The sequence below is a fragment of the Myxine glutinosa genome, chromosome 7 (assembly GCF_964187855.1).
Source record: "Myxine glutinosa chromosome 7, kmMyxGlut1.1, whole genome shotgun sequence".
NCBI classification, from domain to species: domain Eukaryota; kingdom Metazoa; phylum Chordata; class Myxini; order Myxiniformes; family Myxinidae; genus Myxine; species Myxine glutinosa.
This window is the reverse complement of record NC_136267.1, coordinates 99,655,581-99,680,828: the sequence shown is the minus strand read 5'-3', so window position 1 is coordinate 99,680,828 and position 25,248 is coordinate 99,655,581. Positions and strand designations below refer to the sequence as shown.

General features: G+C 43.5%; 1 protein-coding gene across 1 annotated transcript in view; it reads left to right on the top strand.

The window, feature by feature from the left end:
- Positions 1 to 25,248, top strand: part of BMS1 (BMS1 ribosome biogenesis factor) — a gene marked incomplete at its 3' end in the record, with an annotated part of 51,579 nt that overhangs the window by 9,381 nt on the left and 16,950 nt on the right. The window contains 8 exon segments of the mRNA XM_078782038.1: positions 1,175 to 1,365; positions 1,618 to 1,697; positions 4,640 to 4,708; positions 4,830 to 4,952; positions 5,847 to 5,989; positions 12,026 to 12,147; positions 14,650 to 14,843; positions 15,146 to 15,267. Coding sequence (XP_078638164.1) covers positions 1,175 to 1,365; positions 1,618 to 1,697; positions 4,640 to 4,708; positions 4,830 to 4,952; positions 5,847 to 5,989; positions 12,026 to 12,147; positions 14,650 to 14,843; positions 15,146 to 15,267 — 1,044 coding nt within the window.

Sequence of the window (25,248 nt, the reverse complement as noted above, 5' to 3'; positions counted from 1 at the left end):
ATCTGCATACAACAACTCCCACGGTAAACCCTCCTTTACGTTCTGAGCCAGCACCTCCATCACAGCTACAAATAGTAGTGGACTTAGTACCGACCCCTGATGCACTCCCACCTTCACCTCAAACTCACCATTGTTCCCGTCCTTCGTCCTTACAGCTGTGCGCGCTCTTTTGTACATTGCCATCACTACTCTGATCAACCATTCCTCCACTCCTAACTTCCTCAATGCCCATGTCAATACTTTGCGTGGAACCTGATCGAATGCTTTCTCCAGATCAACAAACCCAAGAAACAACTTCTTCCTCTTCTCCATGTACTTCTCCTGCAACTGCCTCACAATGAAAAGCGCGTCTGTCGTTCCTCTTCCTGGCATAAATCCAAACTGCATTTCGTCGATCTTCACTTTCTTCCTTATCCTCCTCTCCAACACCCTTTCCAATACCTTCATTCCATGCTCCAATAACTTTATCGCTCGGTACGAGCCACACTCCAGAGGGTCACCTTTCCCCTTGTATAGAGGGACAAGGGTACTCAGTTACCAATCCACTGGAATGCGGCCTTCTTTCACCACCAGATTACAGATCTCTGTCATTCTCTTCACACCCCAACTTCCTGCTGCCTTCAACATATCTCCCACAACTCCCGTCGGCCCTCCCGCTTTTCTACCCTTCATTGCTTTTATCCTTCCTCAACTTCCTTCTAAGTTATCTTCTCTGCCGGTCCTAAAACTGGGTTACTCTCTATGTTGCCATCCCATTCATTCTCTGTATTCAACAGCATTTCCATATATCTTTTCCATCTTCCTTTAATTCCATCTGGGTCGACAACGATTTGTCCCACTTCATCCTTCAAGTAGCTCACCCCCATCACATCACACCTCTCTTTCGCTATCTGCTTTGCAATCCTGAATACCGCTCTCTGACCCACTTCCGAATCCAAGCGTTCTCCGAACATTTTCTTTAGAGATAGAGATCTCGGTGGGAGTTGGATGCTGATCGATATCCTCAATGTAATTGTATTATTGGCTTGTCTCTTTTGGCGGTTTAAAATGGTGGTGGTGGTAACATGTTTTGCACTTATTCCTCTTTAAGCTGTCCCTACCCCTTGCTGCCACACCCCTCCCACTTTTCATTATCCTTTTCCTTGATCTGACATCCCTCTCCATCCTCAATCAGTGCTGCCGATGTATCTCTGCGACGTGAAAGGCTGCCAGTTGTGGACAGGGCCCCTCCTGTTCCTCCGCCAGTAATTGTAGTACTTGCTGGACCACCGCATGTTGGAAAGACGACCCTGCTTCGTGGTCTCGTCCGTAACTACACACGGCAGCGTCTTGCTGAGCTCCACGGCCCGATCACTGTGGTTGCTGGTAAGGGAATGGGGTAAGAAAAGGCTGAAATATAATAGCAGGGTGGAGTTGAGGATGCGGAATCTTGCATAGCTGACTTACAGGTCTAATATGAGTGCCAAGCTCAAAACATCAGATCCTGACGTGTTTACAACCTTTCTCATCCTGAACTGGCCCTTATCCTAACTAAATGCACATTCTCAAGTGTCAATCTCTGAATTACCGTAATGTGAATGTTCTGCTGTAGCTTTGCCTGTCTCGATGGCTCCTTAGGGAAGCAGCGACGTGTGACGTTGATAGAGTGCAAGAATGACCTTGGCTGTATGATTGACCTCGCCAAAGTTGCTGACCTGGTGAGTTTGCTGAATCTATGTTTGTTTCAGCGATAACTTGTGAACCACTGAAGGATGTTTTTTTTTAACAAACCTGGTACAAAGTTGTATTATGATGCAAAGATGAACTGATTCGATTTTGGGTTCAAGGGTCAAAGGACTAAGGTCAGGTGCCCTTTGAAAACCATTTGCCAGATCATAACTCAAGTTAGAATTACCCGAGTTTCTCTCTACTTACATCTTTTTTTAAATCTATCCCTCTTCCTTTCCCTCTCTCTCTCTATCTCTCCCTCTCTATATCCCTCCCTCTCTCTCTATCCCTCCCTCTCTCTATCCCTCCCTCTCTCTATCCCTCTCTCTCTATTCTTCTCTCTCTCTCTCTCTCTCTCTCTCTCCCTCTCTCTCTCTCTCTATCTCTCTCTCTATCTCTCTCTATCTCTCTCTATCTCTATCTCTATCTCTATCCCTATCTCTCCCTGTCTCTCCCTATCTCTCCCTATCCCTATCTCTCCCTATCCCTATCTCTTTCTCTCTATCTTTTTTTCTCTCTCTCTCTCTCTCGCTCTCGCTCTCGCTCTCGCTCTCGCTCTCTTTCTCTCTATCTTTCTCTCTATCTCTCTCTTCCCCTCTCTCGGGACCGTAAATTTTTCATTTGACCTTTAATTGAGATCAATTGTAACAGTGGGCTGACATCCAACGTGGGCAAATCAGGCATATCCATTGACGCATTCACGTCAAATTCTACTTTCAGGTTATATTTTATTTTTTATATTCATTATAGGAGTGAGGCTCATGGAAGAGCAAAGTAGAGCTGATAGTGGGGCAAACCTCAAGGGAATGAATGAACAGTAAAAGAGGAGAGGGTGCAGAGAAGGAAACACTAAAACTAGCAAGTAAGATGGTTTGGCAAGGAAAGGTTAATGGCGTTAATGAAGATCATGGATCAGAATTGGGGATCTTTTTAGGACCAACATAAATAGTGAAATGAAATTGTATTAACCGCGAGCAGGTAGATTATGACTTTGCTGTTTATTCTAGGTATTTTGGGTAGATATTATACTTTTCATCCTGTTTTACCTGGAAAACAGCTTATTTCCCATTTTAAAGCTCATCAAGGTCAAGGTGTGCCTATACTGAGGGATTTCAAGACAAGTCATGACCATTGCTGTCTGAGAATCAACCCCAGATGAGTCACACTACTTTGCGCCTATCGGATAAGGCAGGGATATTGTAATTGGATAGGGTACTGGCACACAATCAACTGCTCTTACTTACTAAAGACACGGTAGGATCTTTAATGTCCACCAACAAATGCTTGGTGCAAGGGACACCCAGCTTAATATCCCCCTAAAGGATTGCACACACAATGATGCAGCCAGCACCTTGTCCACGAAACACTCGGGTGACAGTTTATAGTCAGGTTGAGAATTGAACAGATTAGATAGCTCACATGTGTGTGTGCTCCCTCAGAGTTATCCTATATTCATGGATAGGGTGCAGGCTGCATATGTACTAATTATACGAATAATTATACTATTTAATTAATATCGATTATACTAATTAATTCTATATTATATATATATTCATATTCATTCAGCCCCTTTATTAGCTGCAGATGTCATGTATTCATCACCTCCCTCGTAGACAAAAGTCCCAGATTCATATTCTGCGTTATTACTCGACAGAGAAGAGGGTATTGCATTTGAGTCCATTTGTCTGTCTGTCTATTTGTGTTTTGTTTGGCCGAACAGAATAAGTATAATTTTCTCTGCCACCGTTGGTCTGATTGACAGGAAATTTTCACCATAGGACATAGGTGCACCTCCTCCTGTAGAAATTTTTAATGATAATTATGACGTCATAGGCCAGTGGAATGGGCGCCATCTTGGAAAAACCGAAAAACTTTGCATCTCTATATCTCCGAAAGCGCTGCATCAGAAAAAATTGAGACATGGCTCATTGTAAAGTTAATGATGATGTCATCGGTGCCTCCATTATGACGTCATAATTCGACAAGTACAAAACTTCATCCAATTAAAATGAAATTTCTTCAGCGTCACCTCGGGATAAATTGGTGGAGGAAAAAAAAAAATGATATCATCGGTCACATGGTTCGGCCGCCATATTTGTTTAAACACAAAAGCCTTAAAAACCACTAAAAACATGCTGTGGCGAGGGTCTGCAATCTCTGATTGCTCCTTATTATTGTAAATGCTGTCGATTGTAAAGTTGCCAAGTCATTATCTCTCTCAGCTTAATATATTGGCCTTATTACAAATTAAGGGGTTCACACATAAGACATACACCAGTATCCCTGGTGTTGGGCTAGTGGCTAGGGTGCCGGCTTAGGATCCTAGGATCCTGGGTTCGAATCCCGGTCGATTGCTGAATTAACGCCAGGGGGGTTGAATCAGCCTGTCATCCTTCCGAGGTCGGCTAATTGAGTACCAGTTCACTGGTAATTCCCTGTTTGTCGTTAAAGGCGACAAAAAGGGTTGGCGTCAGGAAGGGCATCCGGCCGTAAAACATTGCTTCAAAAAGGGGACCGAAAAACAACAACAACCACGGTTCCCGAAAAAGGCCAACCCCCCTTTGCGGGGAAAAATGGCCTCTAAAGGTGGTTTTTTACACACTTGATTTGCATCTTTGACAAACAAATGTTGTATGCCTTTCCCTGTAAAAATTATGAGATTAATACTCTGGCACAAAGGCAAGGAAGAAAAAATCGTAATTTTGGATATGGTACTGCTTTTACACATCAGAATCTTTCCACATTGCTAAAGTTGTGCATACTCATAAACATCTTTCTGGATGTGTTATAGCAGTCAGTACTAAATTTGTTACCTTTCATTGCCACTATATTTGCCTGACTGATTTATAGATATATCTGTGAGCATTGCATTTGCTTGCTCTTTTGCATCCCTCATCACTTTTATTTTGAATTCTAATTGCTTGAATTTCAGATATTGCTTTTGGTGGATGCCAATTATGGCCTTGAAATGGAAACGTTTGAGTTCCTCAATATCTGCCAGGTAGGCTTAATTGTATATTATATTTCCCTAGTAATGCCTTTCTGAGGTTGTGTCGTGTGAACTACATTGCCATGTTGGTGTTGCTGTATTGAAGTGACTGTGTGGGTGTGGGTGCTACCAGACACATGGAATGCCACGGGTGATGACTGTTCTCACGCACCTCGACCTGCTACGGGCTGGTAGCCAATTGAAGAAAGCTCGACGCACTATCAGTCGGAGGCTTTGGGGTGAAGGCCCAAGCTCGGTTTGTTACTCTTGCTCACAATCTCTTTGCCAGATCCTTGATTTTGTATTTTCTTATCCATATTAACAAATTGTGTTGCAAAGCTTGTCCACATGCTGCATGGCATTGGTAAATTTCGTTGAGATTGGCACAATCTGACCCTGCAACCAACACCCCTCCCACACAAAAGCAAACAATGTAACCCATGACAACCCATGACAATCTATGTTCTTGTTCGGTTCCTGAATCCGCATGCTGTTGCTGCCCAATGTTAGCCCGTAAATAGGTCGATTCCGAGCAAGGCTGTACACTTTAAAACTCTTATAAAGCTCACCCACCGCTCGATTCAAAACCAAGATCGTAGATCAAATCGTGAGTGCCTGATTTATTATTCATGTATCTGTTGCTTTAACTGTTGGCATTGTTCGAAGCTCATGGAAGAGCGTCAAATGCTCCATCATTTTAAATGATGTGCCTCTTGTAGCCTTTATGCAGACCTGCCTCCTCCCTGCTTGCTTCTTCCTTTAGTGAATTACGATTTGGCAAACATCTATTTCTTATTTACCGTTCAAACCAACTTTGCAATCAAAATTTAAAACCTGAGCCTTTGCCATGAAAAGGATGATAATGTCGGGGTGGATTTTAGGAAAAGATTAGAAGTGGTGACAATGAGGTGGTATTTGGGGAAATAATTGCTTGTTATAAGCTTACATGATCTCGGAACAATTGTGGCGTCTGTTTGAGAATGGAGCAGGGCAGATTACGTTGAATGGTGTCCCATTAACTTTTGTCAGTGGTACTACATCTGTTATGTAGGTAGAGTGATTGAACTTTTGGTATGAATTGTATAGCTTGCTGTTGGTGATGAGACATTGTTTGACTTGCGTGTTCGATCAATGGTTCCTGTAACCACAGGTGGGCAAGGTGTTTCATATTTCCGGGTTGCTCAGTGGTGAATACCTATATAGGGATGTGCACAACCTGGCAAGATTTATCTCCGTCATGAAGTTTCACTCGCCGACACTTCAGCTTTCTTCACCCCACCTACTGGCTGACAGGTGAGGTACAGCTTGTACAATACTCCTGGGGTTCAGTAAAACACTTTTGGCTTGTCTTTCTCTTACTCCATACAGACAAACCAGATTTCTTCCATTTGGCAAGTTTCTGATGTTTTTATTTTTACTATAATAGAAGACCTGTCGCTTAGCTGACGGAAATACCAATCTTTGCTGAGATGGCTAATCTATGGGGGAAGAAAAAAAAAAAGGATTCCTGGGAGATCCTGCTCTCAGTGCAGGGATAACCAACGTCACGTGTTGGCATTTGCAGTTTTGACACGCGTGTCCATTAGGCTATGAGCCAGACCCTCAAATTTTCGACATTATGCTCAATCAGAGGGAGGATGGCTAACAGTTATTTTTGGCAAGGCCAGGGACCCTAGTGCTGAAAAAAATGTGATAGCAGTGTGAAACTCTTAGCCGTATCTGTGTTATCATCACATTTGTCAGACCACCCCAATAACGCTTTCGGTAATTTTTCCGCCTAAGATTTAGGGGGTAGGGTTCGTTTTGGGGCTTTCAAATAATATCTCCTATATGTATCAGTTAGTGTTGTATACCAGGTGAAAGGTAATTGAATTATCTTTCACATGATGTATAGAAAGTGCCTGTGTGATATATAGTAACCTCTTTATGATCATTAAAACATAATTATTTCCGCCAACCCTCAAAAATTTATCACAAAATCCCCAATGAAAACAAAATTAGGCAAAAATTCAGTTTGGCGGATATTAAATGAATTTTTGAATTTGAGAAACACACAGTATGATTAAAGTCAAATTTGGGCCTTAAATCTCATACACCTTGATAAAGATGAGAAAATCCAATATACAGTAGTTGCTGTAACCATGACCTAAAATCCATAAATGTATATCTTTCCGCTCTTATGATATATTGATTTACATTTTACGATTTTTGACCGACAGCATGTATATAGTTTGTATACCATTATTGGTCTAAAAATAGGATATATATTATTGGGATGTCAGCCATATATAGGCCAAAAAGTACTGAAATTGGTGTCAGAAATGTCTAATTCTAAAAATATGAAGGCATTTTAACCAAACTGTATGTGGTGTTCTTGAATATACCACAGACGTATGATGCATGTGATGATTAACCTACTCCATGTATATGTATGTATCCTGATGTACCCTAACTTGGCGAGATAATTTACATCATATTCATGCAAACGTTTTTAGTCTTGTTGTGTTGTATGGTTCTCTTATATTACCAGCTATACATAAAGTAAACCAAAGGAAAACAATGTACTTTCTATTTAAGCAACATATATTTATAGACATCATACCATAAAGTACACGAGTTATCAATTCAGCGTACACCATATTTGTTACACATATGTACATGATCTTTCTCCATACAGTTCTACAATTCAGAAGTTATCCTCGTCATCGTCGTCGTCTTCCTCATCGTCTTCTGCCGAACTGTCATCACTCTCACCATACACTCTCTGGTTGTCACATGTGGTGAGTTTGCACATGTCTGTGCACTTCAAACCACTGGCCATGCAGACACACATGGGTAGTGTGCATCTTTTCGAACAGGTGCATGCCAGTAAATCCAGAACCGCCTGTGGTGCGGGCTGTCCTTGCATCCAGTCGACTGCCAGCTGCACGCGACCATCCTGGGTATCCCAGTGCCATCCTTTCCCGATTGGACTCGGTACTGCTGGATCCATCTTGAGACTCCTCTTCCAAATAGCGGCTTGATAGTTGGCTCGCTGTGCATGTTTGGTTAAGCAGTCTTTGCACGGAGGTAGCTGGTGACTGTCGATCTCTCCCCTCTTGGCACAGAACAGGTGATATCTCAAGTCATTCACCTTCACTGTCCCCGACTTCGGTGCGTACATGAGACAAGTGAAGTTCTCCAATTTATCCATCAGTTCCTCACTGACGTCCCAGTCCTCTCCCAGCTGTGTACATTTTGGCCTGCACTGCAATGCCATTGACTCGATGTGTTGTTCCTTTCCCGGTCAGCGTCTCTTCCAGTCTATCAATGTTATCCCATGCCAAGTTTGTGAATACATACGGCTGGATGCTGCTTGGTAGGACTGTTTGCTCATTTAAGTTTGCTGCAAGTTTTTGAAGACATAGTGCAGTGTCATTTTCCTCCAGTTGAGTGTAGGATATTGCATGTCCAAGATGGTTCGATGTGCGAATTAGTTCTACGTTCCCTGTGAGAGTCTTAACTGCATATGGGAGCAACATGTGTTTCGGAGGCTTTTGTTGTCCACAGCTCACTGCATAGATAATGTCCTGGCTGAAAGATTGCATCAGCATGATGACCCTGTTTGATGGAAGCTCGTTTTCCGGATCTCCAGTCAAGAGGCCAAGCATAAAGCGCTGGAGATAGACGGGAACGACGAAAGAGTCATTGTCGACGTCGGCTGGATGATAGGGCCATAGAGTTGGTTTGTTATCCTTCCTTATCATCGATCTGATGTGTGTCGATGTCTGATCAATGACTTTGGACATGTTTGATGATTTCCCTTTCCAAATGCTCAGTTGTTGTTTAAGTGTTTGTATTTCTTTGACAGCATCTTGTAGTGTTACATTATCAGGTACGACAATCAGTTTTCCACTGTTGTCTTGAAAGATGTGAACGCTATTTCCAAGATCAGTTTCCAGTTTCCGTGCGAGGTTTTTTCTTGTAGCAGTTCTTATCCCATGCAACCCTCTTGATGTCATTATCGATTGTAGGTGCTCTACCAGCATTGTCATCCTAACAATTTCCTTATTCGGGATTATATGGTTCCGGATGTATACTAGCAACTCATTGTGTGCTTCTTCTTCAGTGTAGTCAGATTCGTTTGTGGCGGCCGTGTTTCTGTCATGTGCATCTTTAGTGCTTGGTCTCGTGTAACTTCTGTAGCAAGAGAAATGGTATCGTGCTTCAGCTGCCACAATGTCTCTACTTGTGGCAGCCATGATTTTCGTGTCACATTTACGCACGGCGCTGTTTCGCAGTGTTTCATCTGCTCTCAGATCAACAGCCTTGCTCAACTTTTCATGGGATGACGTTCCCTTGCACCACTTGGTCTTTCCACAGAATATACAATCCGGTTCATAGATGCGTGATTCCGAAGATGCCCTTCTGGCTTGTCTCTTGCTCGCTGAACATGTTGCAGCAGCATCGTCGGTTAAATTGGATTCAGCTTTTCGTTTCAGTGCTTCCAAATCTCGCTTCATGGTGAACACGCTCCTGCACTGCCTGTGGTAGAATACTCAGGGAATCTCCTTCTCTGGCAGCGACTGAGCAAGGTCGAGAATGGATGCATGGTTCCGTATTTTGGCCGCATCCAGCAATGTAGTCCACGAATCGAATGTTTGAGGGCTTATGAGCGGATCTTCTGGTTTGACATCTAACGATAGCTTATGAATGATACAAACGTCCTTGGGAACTTTCTGAGTGATCGCAATCTCCATTGCAAGTATTTGTTCAATTGTCTATCTGCGGTACACTCTGTTTCACCACCACCAATATCACCACCACCGTCTCACCTGGAAAGACACATAATATCGAATGAGACCACCACCACCACCACTACTACAAATTAGCATCAGTTGCTATAGTTGCTTAAAAATGTATTCTGCACCAACAAATCTACAAAGAGAAATACATTAGATGTCGTGCACCGCTGTCATGGTTGCAAATCACCTAAAATATAATGAAAATATTGACATTGATGACGACATTCGTATTAGCATGTCTACACATATTGCATTGAATTTCATAGCACATCATGATCATATGTGTGAGGATATTGACTCTAATTATACTGTATGTGTGTCTCAAATCGAAACATACCTTTTACATACCTTTTGATTTTTGCCTATTTTTGTTCCTAAAATTGGGGATTTTGTGATGAAGTTTTGAGAGTTGGTGGAAATAATTATGTTTTAATAATCATTATAAAGAGGTTACTATAGATCACACAGGCACTTTCTATACATCATTTGAAAGGTAATTCAATAACCTTTTACCTGATATACCACACTAGCTGATATATACACGTGATATTATTTGAGAGCCAAAAAACTAACCCCACCCCCTAAATCTTAAGCGGAAAAATGACCCGAAAAGCGATAAATGGGTGATCTGACAAATGTGATGATAACACAGATACGGCTAAGAGTTTCACACTGCTATCACATTTTTTTCAGCACTAGGGACCTTGGCCTTGCCAAAAATAACTGTTAGCCATCCTCCCTCTGATTGAGCATGGTCGACCCCTCGGCTCATAGCCTACATGCACCCATAAAAAAAAAAAATGTAATTTTTTTTTTTGGGGATCACAAACACTCCCTGGCGTTACCCGTATCCATCGTAGTTGGATTTATTGAAATCTATTAATCCGTTCTCAAGTTATAACATGACAAACAAACAAACAAACAGACAAACACAGATAGGGCTCCTTTTATAACATAGATTTTTTAATATATTTCATGTCGTTTATTATTGACATTAATTTTTGCGCACATGATTTCTTTCAACTTTTTTTCCCCTTAATTCCATACTGGCATGCCTATTAATTTTTTAACGCTGCTTTATAATACTGTTTTAGACACTTTTGTATGGATTTGTGCAACTCTGAGTTTAACTGCAGAGTTTAACTGACAGCTTTGCAGAGTTTAACTGACAATAATTAACTTATACAATACTCAACCTAAAAAATAATTCCATTATCATGGAGTTTGTTCTTCCTTTTTAGAAAGACGAGAAGGTAAGACCCGTCGCTTCACTGACAGGAATAGCAATGTTATAGATATAGATTTACGTATGCTTTACGGCGGTGTATACTCAGAAATACTGCTTTATTGGGTGATATATTACTGTTATATGAATAAAATGGAAATGTTGAAAGAGTGTTCAATATAGCAAGTGTTTTCTGAATCAATCAATATGAGAAAAGGGATTAGATGAGATTCACTATTATTAAAGGTGAAGAAGATGGAGGAAGAGTTTTTGTTTTAAACTGTAAATTGAAACCGGCCTATCCAGCGTCACTTCACTAAATTATATTGTACTGTTTGCAGATTGCCTAGCATCTGATTGATAACGATGCCGATTCTGTAGGGTGTACCGTTATTGCTTGACTAGGACAATTGTTGACAGACGCACGCTCAGGCCGAGCTCCTTTTATATCCTTTTTAGAAGAATAATTACCTTCATCCAATGATGTATCATTTTTAATGTGGCTCTATAACTATATATAGTGATACTTGATATGTACAAAGCTCAACATGGGATACTTGGTAAAGCCTTTATATATGACTTTTGCATTCATGACTACTCAGTAAAAAAAAAAAAAAAAAAATTCATGACTACTCAGTACAGGTCTGTTATTGTTCTTGGTTACAAATTGCAAAACAAAACCCAACTAGAAAGCATCTGAACATGCAAAGCCCGTCCGTGTCCATTTGCATTCAGACTTCTTCTTCTTCCATCTGCTCAAAATAACGAAAACGGTTTTTAATAAAATGAAAATTGATGATTTTATGTAGCCTTGATCTTTGAGCTTTCGATCTAAAAAAAAAAAATCAGCTTCTTGCTTTTGATTGGTGAACCAATTATATGACCCAATATGCAAATTCTTAAACTTTCAGGTCAATTGGATGAAAATTGGCGATTTTAGGTGATGCTGGCCTCTTCACCTTTTGACAAAATTATTAATTTGCCTTCTCCGTATTATCATAATAAAGCTTTGGTGAAAATTTGATGATAATAACTCAAATGGTAAAAAAAAATGTATGGCCCGGATAGACACACACAGACAGACAGGCACACACATGCACACGCACACACACGCACACGCACACAGACAGACAGACGGACACACAGACAGACAAACAGACAGACAAACAGACGCACACACAGCCACAAGTGATTTCAAAACCCCATTTCCTGCTGTGCATGGGATGGGCTAACTTAACATGACATTGTTGTATTATTAGCTTTAAAACTGACCTGAAATTGCAATGTGATTGGACCAAAGAAATATCACATTCATTGCAGGCTGGAAGACTTAACTGATCCTGAGAAGGTTCGACAAAATCCTTGGTGTGACAGGCGTCTTTGTTTGTATGGTTATCTGCGTGGGGCACCAATGAGGCCAAACTCCCAAGTACACATTCCAGGTAAACTTTTGCTATGTCTGCACCGAAAAAGTCGCCAGAGGCATTGTGTATTCTGGTGGCCGTCTGTATGTGGTAGGTTTTCGTTACCTCAATACCTTAAGAAGGATCTCGGTCAAACTTGGTAGAAGTATGAATAATGATGCAAACAAAGATTGACTGATTCGATTATGGGGTCAAGAGGTCAGTGGTCTCGTTGGGTAAATATTATTTTACCGTGCTAATTTATGAACCAGTGATGGGATTTTGACCAAACTTGGTATACAACAACAACAACAATAACAGGCATTTTAAGGCCATTTCCCCTCCTGGAGCGGGGGTTAGCCTTTGCGGTCCCTATGACGATTTTCTCCATTTTGCCCTATTTTCTGCATCTCCTCTTGTTAACCCCCTTGCCCGCATTTCTTCTTCCACCACCTTTAGGCAAGTCTTTCTCGGTCTTCCCCATCCTCTACTTCCTTCTACATTCATTTCCATCACTCTTCTCAACCAGTCACTTTCATCCTTCCTCAACACATGACCAAAACCATCTCAACCTGTTCCTCTTCACAGCATCCATCACAGGCTCTTTTCCCATTATCTTTCGCAATTCATCATTTGTCTTCCTCTCTCTCAACGATACTCCGCACATCCACTGAACCATTCGCATTTCCACCCTTTCCAGCCTTCATTGCTGCTCTACGTTCATTACCCATGTCTCGCTCCCATAAATCATAACACTTCTCACACATGCAGCATACACCTTTCCCTTCAGCTTCAATGACACTCCCCTCCTCGTCAGCACACCACTCAGTTCCCGAAACTTCTTTCATGCACATCTCACTCTAGCAACCGTTGCGGAGTCTGATCCACCTTCTCCATTCAGCATGTCTCCTAGGTAGCAAAATGTTTTCATACCTTCCACCTTCATGCCGTCTCCAAGATCCAACTCAACATTTCTTCCATCTGCAGCTCCCTCTGTGCACACCTTACACTTGAATGTAGCTGCCACACTGGTTAATGACCCTCTCAGACCACTACATTTTTGATGAACCCACTCTGCGCACATTGTACATTGAATGGAGTTCACTCCGACACCCTTCCTGCACACAGCACATGGCCACTTCCCAGTTCTTTCCACCTCACCACATGCTTTACCACTTGCCATCACCTTCGTTTTTCTAATATTCACCTTCAGACCTTTTGTCTCCATGCATTCCTTCCACTTGTTCATCTTCTCCTTCAGTCCATCCATACTCTCCCCAATCAACACCAGATCATCTGCATACAACAACTCCCACTGTAAACCCTCCTTTACATTCAGAGCCAGCACCTCCATCACAGCTACAAATAGTAGTGGACTTAGTACCGACCCCTGATGCACTCCCACCTTCACCTCAAACTCACCACTGTTCCCGTCCTTCGTCCTTACAGCTGTGCGCGCGCTCTTGTACATTGCCATCACTACTCTGATCAATCATTCCTCCACTCCTAACTTTCTCAATGCCCATGTCACTTCTAATGCCCATGTCACTTCTAATGCCCATGTCACTTCTAATGCCCATGTCACTAACCAAACTTGGTATAAGTACACATTTTGATGCAAAGATGAACGGATTAGATTTTGGCATCAAAGGTCAGAGGTTATGTACGGTAAAAATGTGATACTTGAGAACAGCTCGAGGGATTTAAATCAAACTTGGTACAAGTATGTATAATGATGAAACAATGGGGGCGGAGGCATATTGTTCAACGTCGAAAAGTGTCATTCTAGTCTTTCTCGGTGTAGTACATAGGCCACTAGACTTGGTCGTGTAAATAGTTAGAGCATACACTCCAAGTTTGGAGGTCGGTGATTCAGACCCCAGTCGAGTCTTACCAAAGACTTTTAAAATGTGTGCTGCTTTCTTGCTTCATGCTCAGCATTTAAAATGATAGAGTAATGACAATCAACACTGGGAAACCACCCATTTGCCACAAAACTGTTTCAGTAGCACTAACGCTCTATAAAGAGTACAGTATAAAAAAATTAAAAAAACACTTTTAGAGGCCATTTTTCCCCGCAAGCGGGGGTTGGCCTTTTTCGGGGACCGTGGTTGTTATTGGTTTTTTTTGGTCCCCTTTTTTTTGAAGCAATGTTTTACGGCCGGATGCCCTTCCTGCCGCCAACCCTTTTTGTCGCCTTTTTACGACAAACAGGGATTTACCAGTGAACTGGTACTCAATTTGCCGACCTCGGAAGGATGACAGGCTGAGTCAACCCCCCTGGCGTTAATTCAGCGATCGACCGGGATTCAAACCCAGGATCCTAGGATCCTATGCTGGCACCCTAGCCACTAGCCCAACACCAGGGTTCAAATCCTGGTTTGGTCCTGGTTCAAATCCTGGTTCAAATCCTCAAATCCTGGTTCACCAGGGTTCAAATCCTTCAGTACAGTATATCAAATCAAAAATAGGTAGACTTGTTTGTGAGTTGTCCTTATTTATTCCCATGCTTGTACCACTTGTTCACTATTGTCTCCTCAGGTTTAGGGGATCTTTCTGTGGCTTCTGTTGGCCCTTTACCTGATCCCTGTCCTGCACCCGGGTCGGCAAGTGGGGGGCGGCGTCGCCTGGGCGAGAGTCAGCGCCTGTTGTATGCTCCCTTTGGGGGGCAAGGTGGACTCCTGTATGACCGTGATGCTGTTTATCTTGATCTTGGTGGTTCACATTCCCATGAGGTGAGGAATGTGCGTTGCTGTCCTTCGAGACAAATGCACATTTTGAAGCATACCTTTTCAGGATATATCAGAGATTGCTTATTGGGTTTGGTGGTCTCAAGTTAAAATTGGTGAATGGGTATTAGTTTTCACAGTATCAATGCTTGTCAATTTATTCCTTTTTACTTTGCCCTTGGAAAAGTGGAGATATTGATGTAAGTGTGCTTGGCACAAGACTCAGCATTAAAAAGTTTATGTTGAGCCGTGTTGGCAGCATTGATTGAGTGGGAATGCTGTATTTCCTATTTTTTTTTTTATCTCAGGAACCTGTTCCTGGTTTTGACCTTGTCTCTTCACTTCGAGCTAGTCAGACAACACTTGACTCCAAGATTGCTGCTGGTCATATGACGCTTTTCAGCGAATCGCAGCCTTTTGTTCCAGGAAGGTACAAGAACTCAACTTTTGAAGCCAAACTTTTTATTTTGGGTGGTCACACTTTCCTCAAACATATTATGCGCTGCCATATTGCGCTTTTGCATATCGTGACATATATGGCATTTGTGAGGCTTCTACCTCCTAAGATTGTTTCCGAGTCAAATGCATAACTAACGTCTTCAAATTGCATCAGGAAACGCATCCACTGATCATGAAAACGTGATGCATTGCCTAGAACTACATAGAATAATACTAACATATGACGAACATGTTTGCTGCATTTTGCTGGTGCAGGGCTGTTTTGTCGTTGGAGGATGAACCTTCTTGACTCCCCCTCGTTTTTTTAATCCATGTGGGGAAAAATACCATTTGGCATGTCATGTTCGTTGACTTTTCTTTATTTTAGTTGTCTGATTTCCTTTTGAGATATTTTACTGTTTTCATATGCTTCTTCATAGCTTCTTATTCTCTTCAGTCAACTCTTAGGCAGAACTCAAGATGACTTAATCCTGAACTTCCAGTCCTCTCGATCAAGCATTGCTGTGTGCAGGTCCTCCATCTCCAGGCCCATATCCTCCAACATGTTGATGTAGTTGAGGCCTAGTCTGCACCGCTTCAACCTTCCATGTTTGGAGTACAACATTGGAAGCCGGTTCGTTTTTGCGGTGGTAGTCGTGCCCAGAAATCCTGAAACGTCTTCTAATTTTAACCGACAGCCTTGGATGAGAACCATAGAGCAGCTCTTGATTTGTCCTATGTTCAGACCAATGGATGTTTAATGCTGCGCAAAGAAGTTGAGTATAGCGTACACCACGTCCCTTCTCATGTGTTGCAATGAGGGTCCATGCTTCAATTTAGTAAAGCAGGATGGACTCGACTGTTGTCATGACCATTCGTCGCTCCTTGATACGCCGAGAGAGTGTCCACGTCCATGTTCTTGAAAGTGTTGCAAGCTCTCCACGAGGCAGTTTTCAATGTCCTGAGCTTTGTTTGATATCCTGAGCAGTTGTGTTAACCCAATAATCAAGATACTTGAAGTGATTGACGGTCTCAAGTTTTTTTTCCCACCTTTGATATGATTGAGACCCCTCTCGACTGGTTGAATGCCATCACATCAGCGTTATCACCATTAATTGTTTTCTGACCGGTTATCTTACTTGGTATCTTACTTATCTTATTTTATTTTAAGCACTATGACAAACAGGTGAGGTGGAAAAGGTGTCTCTTCTTTAGTAAAGGTCTCAACGATCTTCAAATCTAATACCAATCAGACACCTTTTGGCTCTTAGTACTGCATGACCGCTCTTTGACAAAAGTGTGCCGATTGCAGCGGTAGGAAAATGTTCAGGATTGGCATTGATTCAGAGATGAATGTAACTTGGAGGGAATGTGACATGGAAGAGAAGGGACCAGAAAGGGAAGGTTTTTGCAGTCAGTTCTGCATGAGGGTTGTGCAGGAGAACTTGAAGAAATAATCGATATTATAATAGGCGTAGGTGATTCTGTCTGTCTGTCTGTCTGTCTGTCTGTTGGACGTCTGTCCGGGGGTGTGGCTTACTCGGTTTGCAGAGTAGCTCCACCCACTCCTCCTTCTCGCATAGCTTTGAGGCCTGTTTAGTTAGGCCCGTGCTGTCTTTCTCTCTCACACAGGTTTATTTCAATTCTAATTCGATATATCATTTCATTTTTCACAGTCGCTAACATAGTTTTAGACTCGGTTGAAAAAAAAACGGGAAGAAAATCCGATGAAAGTTTCCGTTTATAGAACGAAATGAAATCTCAAACGCCTGTAACTTCAAGGCCTTCTTGAGTCTCTCTCACTACACGCCTTTATCTCCAATCTAACTCACCATCTGATTTCATTTTTATTGATGGTTTTAGACTCGGTGTCAGCAACGCGGGAAAATGCAGAGATATATTTTTTAAAATACACCATATCACCGCCCAACCGCCAACAACCGCCCAACATGTATCATACACCGCCCAACATGACACAGACGGCAACATGTCGACATTATCGCTTTTTCTTTAAACCGAGTGAACCGAGCCGAACGGAATAAACCGAGTGAATTCACTGAGCGAATTTCATCCAATTCCACCGAGTTTCATGAAATTACCGAGACATATTTCTTCGTTTTTATTTTATTAGTTACCAGCAGAAGTACCCAGCGTTGCCGGGCGGGGGAGGGGGGAAGGGCACGCACACTTTAAACATGTATATACATGTGGGATGTGGGATATATACATGTGGGACGTGTGTGTGTGTGTGTGTGTGTGTGTGTGTGTGTGTGTGTGTGTGTGTGTGTGTGTGTGTGTGTGTGTGTGTGTAGGCTAACCCCCGCTCCAGCAGGGAAAATGGCCTTAAAATGCATGTTGTTGTTGTGTGTGTGTGTGTGTGTGTGTGTGTGTGTGTGTGTGTGTGTGTGTGTGTGTGTGTGTGTGTGTGTGTGTGCGCGCGTGCGTGGAGATGTATATATGTGTATATGTGGATACATATGTGTAATGTGTATTTGTGTCTGTACGTGTGTGTGTGTGCATGTGTGTCGATGTACGTGTGTGTGTGTGCGTACGTGCGTGCGTGTGTGTGTATATGTAAACATGGGCCAGTGTGTGTGTAAAGTGTGAGGAGGTATTGGAGAGGAAAATGCAGAGATATATTTTTTTAAATCGCGCCATGATGTTAAATGAAAATACACCGCCTAAAATAACAGTCGACATATATTTAAAATTCGCTTTTTCTTTACCGTTAAGATATATTACTTTTACTTTTGATGACAGTCGTCACAAAACGACATATATTTCTTCGTTTTTATTTCATTCAACATTATTAGCCGGAAGTAAAATATGGTTCAGGAAATTACCGAGAGATATTTCTTCGTTTTTTTATTTATTAGTTATTTGCGCATACACTTTAAATAGGTTTATTTGAAATCTTTAATTTTCACAATGTAATTTATTTGTCATTTGATGATGACGAGACACTTCCTCTTGACGATCGTGACAATTCATGCGTTGCGTGGAAACTTCCATTTCCAAAATGAATGACACAGTCAATGAAGAACGCAGATTTGAACAGGATGCAGCAAGAAAACGAATGAGAAGGGCGAACGAGTCCGTCGTCGAACGTCAATGCAGACTTGAACAGGATGCAGCAAGAAAACGAATGAGACGGGAGAACGAGTCCGTCGACGAACGTCAATGCAGACTTGAACAGGTTGCAGCAAGAAAATGAATGAGACAGGAGAACGAGACAGTTGAGGAACGTGAACACAGACTCGCACAGGATGCTGCTGCAACAACGATGAGGAGGGAGAACGAGGCAGTCGAGGAATGTGAACACAGCCTCGCACAGGATGCTGCTGCAACAACGATGAGGAGGGAGAACGAGACCCTCGACGAGCGTGAACATGGACTCACACAGGATGCTGCTGCAACAACGATGAGGAGGGAGAACGAGACAGTCGAGGAACGTGAACACAGACTCGCACAGGATGCTGCTGCAACAACGATGAGGAGGGAGAACGAGACAGTCGAGGAACGTGAACACAGACCCGCACAGGATGCTGCTGCAACAACGATGAGGAGGGAGAACGAGACAGTCGAGGAACATGAACACAGACTCGCACAGGATGCTGCTGCAACAACGATGAGGTGTGAGAACGAGACTGTCGATGAACGTCAACACAGAGTCGCACGGCATGCTGAGCAACAAAGACGTTGGAGTGCTCAGCAAACATATACAACCGCAGCCATAATGAATCCGGCCGAAGTATCCGATAATATTGTTCAAGAACATAATTGTGGTCCAATGACTTCACCATGTGTGTACTGTTCTGCACACCATTTCACAAATGAATCAACAGGACAAGGGGATGGATTTACACTGTGTTGTTCCAAGGGAAAAGTTAAATTGCCTCCACTATTTGCCGTACCTGCTCGACTGCAACAACTTTATCAGGGTGACGATGGAAAATGTCGCAACTTCTGAGACAATATCCGGAATTACAATTAGGCATTAGCTTTTGCATCAATGGGTGCTCAGATCTCATCTCCTCCAGGAAATGGACCGTACTGTTTCAAAATCCACGGTCAAATTTACCATCGCTGTGGTCCATTACATCCATCACATGTACATGAACAAGCACAATTTGCACAATTATTTATTTTGGATACAGCTCAAGCTACAAAGGAACGTATGAATCGACCTGAGAATCACAGATGTTTGCAAGAATTGATGGCAGAACTGCACAACATACTATCTGACGTTAATCCTTATGTCACATGTTACAAGACTATGTTCGAGCGTGAACAGGAAGAAATCAGGAAAGCTGTCCTTGAAGATCGCCTCCCTTCTACCTTGGAAATGCATTTTCGTCGACTGTGTGCAGACGACCAAAGACGTTACAACATACCAACTGCTGATGAAATTGCTGCTGTCTTCGTTAGTGGACAAGATGGTGAACCACCTGCAAACAGGGATTTCCAGGTTCATTTGCATGACCAGGGCTTACACAATCTCTCTCCACTTTTCTCTCACATTGATCCCATGACATATCCCATTCTCTTTCCACATGGCGAGCCTGGATGGATAATAAACATGCCTCACCAGCGACAAACTGCGGTTCGAAACAAGGTAACTCATCGTGAATTCTATGCCTACCGACTGGCTATTCGAAATGAATTCAGCACTATCAATTCTTGGGGGAAATTGTTCCAGCAGTATGTTGTCGACGGATATTGCAAGGCAGAAGCAAATCGACTGCAATACTTCAAACAAAATCAGGAAACCCTTAGAGCCATGGAATACAGAGGACTACTGGACCACGTCCAGAACGTTGCTGCTGATAACCAACGTCCTGTCGGTCGTATCGTCATTTTGCCATCGAGTTTTGCAGGGAGTCCAAGAGCTATGCAGCAGAACTACCAAGATGCTATGGCCATTGTTCGCAAATTCGGAAAACCAGATCTTTTCATCACGTTCACGTGTAATCCAAAATGGACAGAGATACAAGAAAACATCGGACAACACCAACGAGCTGAAGGCAGACCAGATTTAGTGGCACGCGTGTTTCATCTGAAATTAAAAGAGTTAATCGACGATATAACGAAGAAGCACGTGTTGGGCAAAGTACGTGCATTTCTCTACGTTGTCGAGTATCAGAAGCGTGGCCTACCGCATGCCCACATATTACTCATGCTGTGCCAAGAAGATAAAATTTGTACCACCGAAGACATTGACAGAATTGTTTCCGCACAAATTCCTAATTCAAATGAGTCACCAGAGATCCATTCCTTGGTGAAGTCTCACATGATACAAGGTCCGTGTGGCACTTTAAATCGCCATTCGATTTGTGTGAAAGATAGAGTGTGCAGTAAAGGCTTTCCAAAAGCGTATGCTGCAGAGACACTTGCGAGCATAGATGGCTATGCCCTTTACAAGCGTCCCCCAAATGGGTCCACCATAACCGTTCATGGAACCGATGTTGATTGCCAATTTGTGGTCCCATTCAATGCTTATTTACTGAAGAAGTACAGAGCACACATCAACATTGAGGTTTGCGCAAGCATAAAGAGTATAAAGTACTTATTTAAATATGTGTACAAGGGACATGACTGTGCCAGCATCGAAATTCGAGAGCGCGGGAGAGTGGAGGTGGACGAAATAAAGACCTATTTGGACTGCCGATATGTCAGTGCCCCAGAGGCAGCATGGAGATTGATGGAATTTGAAATGCACAAACAGTCCCATTCCATCACCAGACTTGCGGTCCACTTACCTGAATTGCAGACTGTTGTGTTCAGGGATGGTAACGAGGAAGAAGCCATTGTACGACATAGGGGTACAACACTTACAGCTTGGTTTCAGTTAAACCAGAGAGACCCTGAGGCACGAAGTTATCTGTACCATGTATTACGTGGTCCTCCCGGTGACTACCTGGTCTCGGTGACCCCCGGACCGTGAGAGGAACTCCGCCAGAAAGATCTATGATTTATACGCTTTCGTAACGCAATCAATATGAAAGACACAACAATTCAAGTCAATAAGAAACCCCACACCAAGGATCCGGATTCATCAATAATATATTCCCCAATCAATCAACAACCATCAACAATCAATCACCAATATTACTAAGATGGCCATCTCATATATGTCCCCCCTTTCCCCACTCACGACCCCTCAATGGTCACTGTCCCTCACAATGTCTATGGGCCCCTCCAGACCAAGGTGAAGGTCGACTTCTCCGCACACGGGCGGTTGAACGGACCCCTGGCTGACGTGCTCCAAACGTGCACGTCACGTACCGGGAACAACTGCTGCAGCGCACACCTCCTTGCAAAGCAAAGCGGGCAAAGCCAAGCGCGCGAGGCCCAAGGTGCGACCCGTACACGCCCTCGGAGGCGTCGGGGCGAACAGTGCCGGACGCTTGGTTCCTTCCAGGAAGCCCCGGCAACCTGACACGTAACAGGCAATCACCCCGCGCAGGTAACTCCTCTCGCCAGACGGGCGTTTCAAACTCAGCGTTCTCAACGCTAATCAATATCGACGCCGCTCGCGTCGGAGCTGGGCGAGGAAGAAGAAGACGGCCGCTTCTCCCGGACCTCGTGTGTTTTTTTTCTTCCGTTTCCGGTCTCCTTTTCCCCAGAAGGGCTCCTGACCCTTTAATCACAACAACCTTTAATCGAATAAACATGAATAAGCAATGACCTGAATAGTAATTCACATAAATTCACATAAATCCATAACACTCCCCCCCTTCAAGAAAGAAAGTTTGAACCCAGCGAAAACTTTCTTTGCCGGCCAACTTTGATAAACAAACCAGATAACTCACACCCCCAAATCATCAGTTCCCCCCGGGCACAATTATCAATTAAAAATAAAGCAACAAAATTTCACAAAACCCCATAGATGAATTCACTCTGGACCAAGTGTCAACCACTTCTAGTTTCTCTTGAATGACGGTTAAGAGGTGGTGACCAAAGCCCCAAAGTTAAACCTCTCGATAGCCCTTTTTCGGGAGGCCCAGCTGAGTATTCCCTACATGGACGCCTTAAGGAATGTGGAGTTCACGGTTAGTCCGGGGAGGAAAGTTCATTACATGGACGCCTTTAAGAATGTGGAGTTCACGGTTAGTCCATGCAGGAAAGTTCACTACCTGGACGCCTTTAAGAACGTGGCGTTCACGGTTAGTCCGTGTATGAGCCCCGGCTCGGCGGCTCCACCGTATATAGTGCTTCAACTTCTCCAGACTCCTAACAGTTATGGTGGGACCCCTTGTCCCAACCGTTACCTGACTGGCGGTCTCCTTCTCGGCCAGTGCTCTGACATTCATTCTTTTGGGAGGTGCCGTAACTCTGGGAGCCTCCACAGTAATATCGGCTGCTGCCAACCCCAAAACTACCGCCAAGTTGTCCTCTTCTGTAGACCTCTCGACGCCGACGAAATGCCTTCCCTACTGTTATGGTCCGACCCTCCAAATCCTTACCATTCCAATTCTTCTCTGCCTCTCTGGCGTCTTTTGTGCTTGCAAACGTGACAAAGCCGAACCCTCTTGACCGTTGCGTTTCCCTGTCTTTTACCAACCGCACTTCCACCAGCGGCCCATATCTGTTGAAGACAGAGGTCAGAACTTCTTCCTCTGTGTTGAAGTTCAGTCCCCCTACAAATAACTTGGAACTTTTGTCGCCATCCCGAGCTGGGGTGGTGTTATTTCCCCTGCGGGGCTCTTTACCCACCCTCGGGTTACCATAAATTTGCCCCCCGGCCAAATCATTCCCGATAATCACAGATACTCCCTCTACAGGAAGCGTGGCTTGTAAACCGACGGTGACCGGTCCTGACACCAAATCGGATTCCAACTGGATGACATGAAGTGGGGCCCTAACACAGCCACCGATCCCTTGTAACCGAACACTATCACCAGTTGCGGTACTCTTTGACAATGGCAAAATGCCTTCAAGCATTAAGGATTGATGGGCTCCTGTGTCCCTCAATACCCTAACAGGTCTTGGGTTAGTCAAGTCTCCCTCGAGTGAGACAAACCCCTCATAAATAAATGGTTGGTAACTCTTCTGTTGGGCGATTTCTTACGCTAGCCATCGCATTCGGAGTTGTAGTAGTCGGACTCCGCTCTGGGTTGTCCCTTTTCATGAGGTAACAACTGGACATCAAGTGTCCAGGTTTTTTGCAAAAGGCGCAAGTAGGCCCGGAGGAAAAACTCGTGGTCTGCCTCGGGCCCCCTGGAAAATAAGTTTGTCTTGGGTCCGTCGCCCTCTGATTTCGAACAGTTGGTTTATCAGAGTTGTCCCCATAATCATCTCGAGGCCGCCGCCATGTATTGTCGTTCTCCGCACCGGGTGTTCCATAACTCCCCTGCTGAAGTCTAGGCGAGGAGTTAGGTTTGTGGACCCCTATCCGGTGTGTTAAGGCATAATCAACTGCCATGGTGGCTGCGTCCTACAACTTCGGTACTTTCTTTTCCTGCAGGTACACTTTGATGTCCTCGTGGACACACTGTTGAAATTCCTCCACCAGGATCAAGTCACGCAATGCTTCGAAGTCGTTCCCGACTCCTTTTGACTCACACCACCGATCAAACATGTTTTCTTTCACTCTGGCAAACTCCACATGGGTCTCACTCTCCCTCTTCCTGGCATTCCTGAATTTTTGCCGGTAAGCTTCAGGAACCAACTCATAGGCTTTGAGGATGTGCTTCTTCAATACCTCATAATCTGCACATTGGTCCATTGGTAGCGCCGAATAAATCTCTTGAGCTTTACCCACCAGCACACTTTGCACTAGTATGGTCCAGGCCTCCTCCGGCCAGTTTAACTGTCGAGCCACTTTCTCAAAGTGTGGAAAAAATTGAGTGACTTCCTTTTCACTGAAGGGTGGAACCAGCCTCACATATCTGCCCACATCCCAGGTTTTCTGGCTAGGTGTCGACCCCGTCAGCAAGGGTGGTACCTCTCCCCGTTCCTTCATTAAATCCAGCTCCTTGAATTTAATTTCTTGCTGAAGTGCCATGTCACGTTCCTTTAATTCCCTTTCGGCTTTTCTCTCCTCTGCTTCGAGTTCCCTTGCAGCTCTCCTCTCCTCTGCTTTTCTCCCTTCTAACCTTTCCTGGAGTTCTCGTTCCACTCTCCTTTCCTCTGCTTGTTTCTCTTCTCTCCTCTCTTCTGCTTTCCTTTCCTCTTCTGATCTTTCCTTTTCTGCTTTCCTTTCTTCTTCTGCTCTTTCCTTTTCTGCTTTCCTTTCTTCTTCTGCTCTTTCCTTTTCTGCTTTCCTTTCTTCTTCTGCTCTTTCCTTTTCTGCTTTCCTTTCTTCTTGTTTGATCCTTTCCTGGCTCCGTAATTGCAACTCCAGTTTCCGGAGCTCAACGTCTTCTGGTTCTTCGGGTAGCCACTCCCAGGCTAACTCGTCCCATGTTCCTAATCCCACCATAGATTGTATCACCGCGGTCTGCAACTCTGCCTTCCTCAAATTAGTTCGGACCTCCAAGTTAAAATGTTTGGCCAATTTCAAGAGGTCCGACTTTAGTAACGCTCGGAACTGTGCCTCACTCGGGGTTACCGCAAAGTTCTGTGCCACAAACGCCATGGTGCCTATCGTTAACACCTGTTAACCTTCACCCAAAACTTTACCACAATTTCCCAAAAATTTACCAATTAATACTTAATTAATAAATTTTAATTAATAAAAATATTATTTTATTATTTTATACAATTTTAGATCCCGGAATTCAATTGGACGAGCCCCCAATTTCTGTTACGTGGTCCTCCCGGTGACTACCTGGTCTCGGTGACCCCCGGACCGTGAGAGGAACGCCGCCAGAAAGATCTATGATTTATACGCTTTCGTAACGCAATCAATATGAAAGACACAACAATTCAAGTCAATAAGAAACCCCACACCAAGGATCCGGATTCATCAATAAATATATTCCCCAATCAATCAACAACCATCAACAATCAATCACCAATATTACTAAGA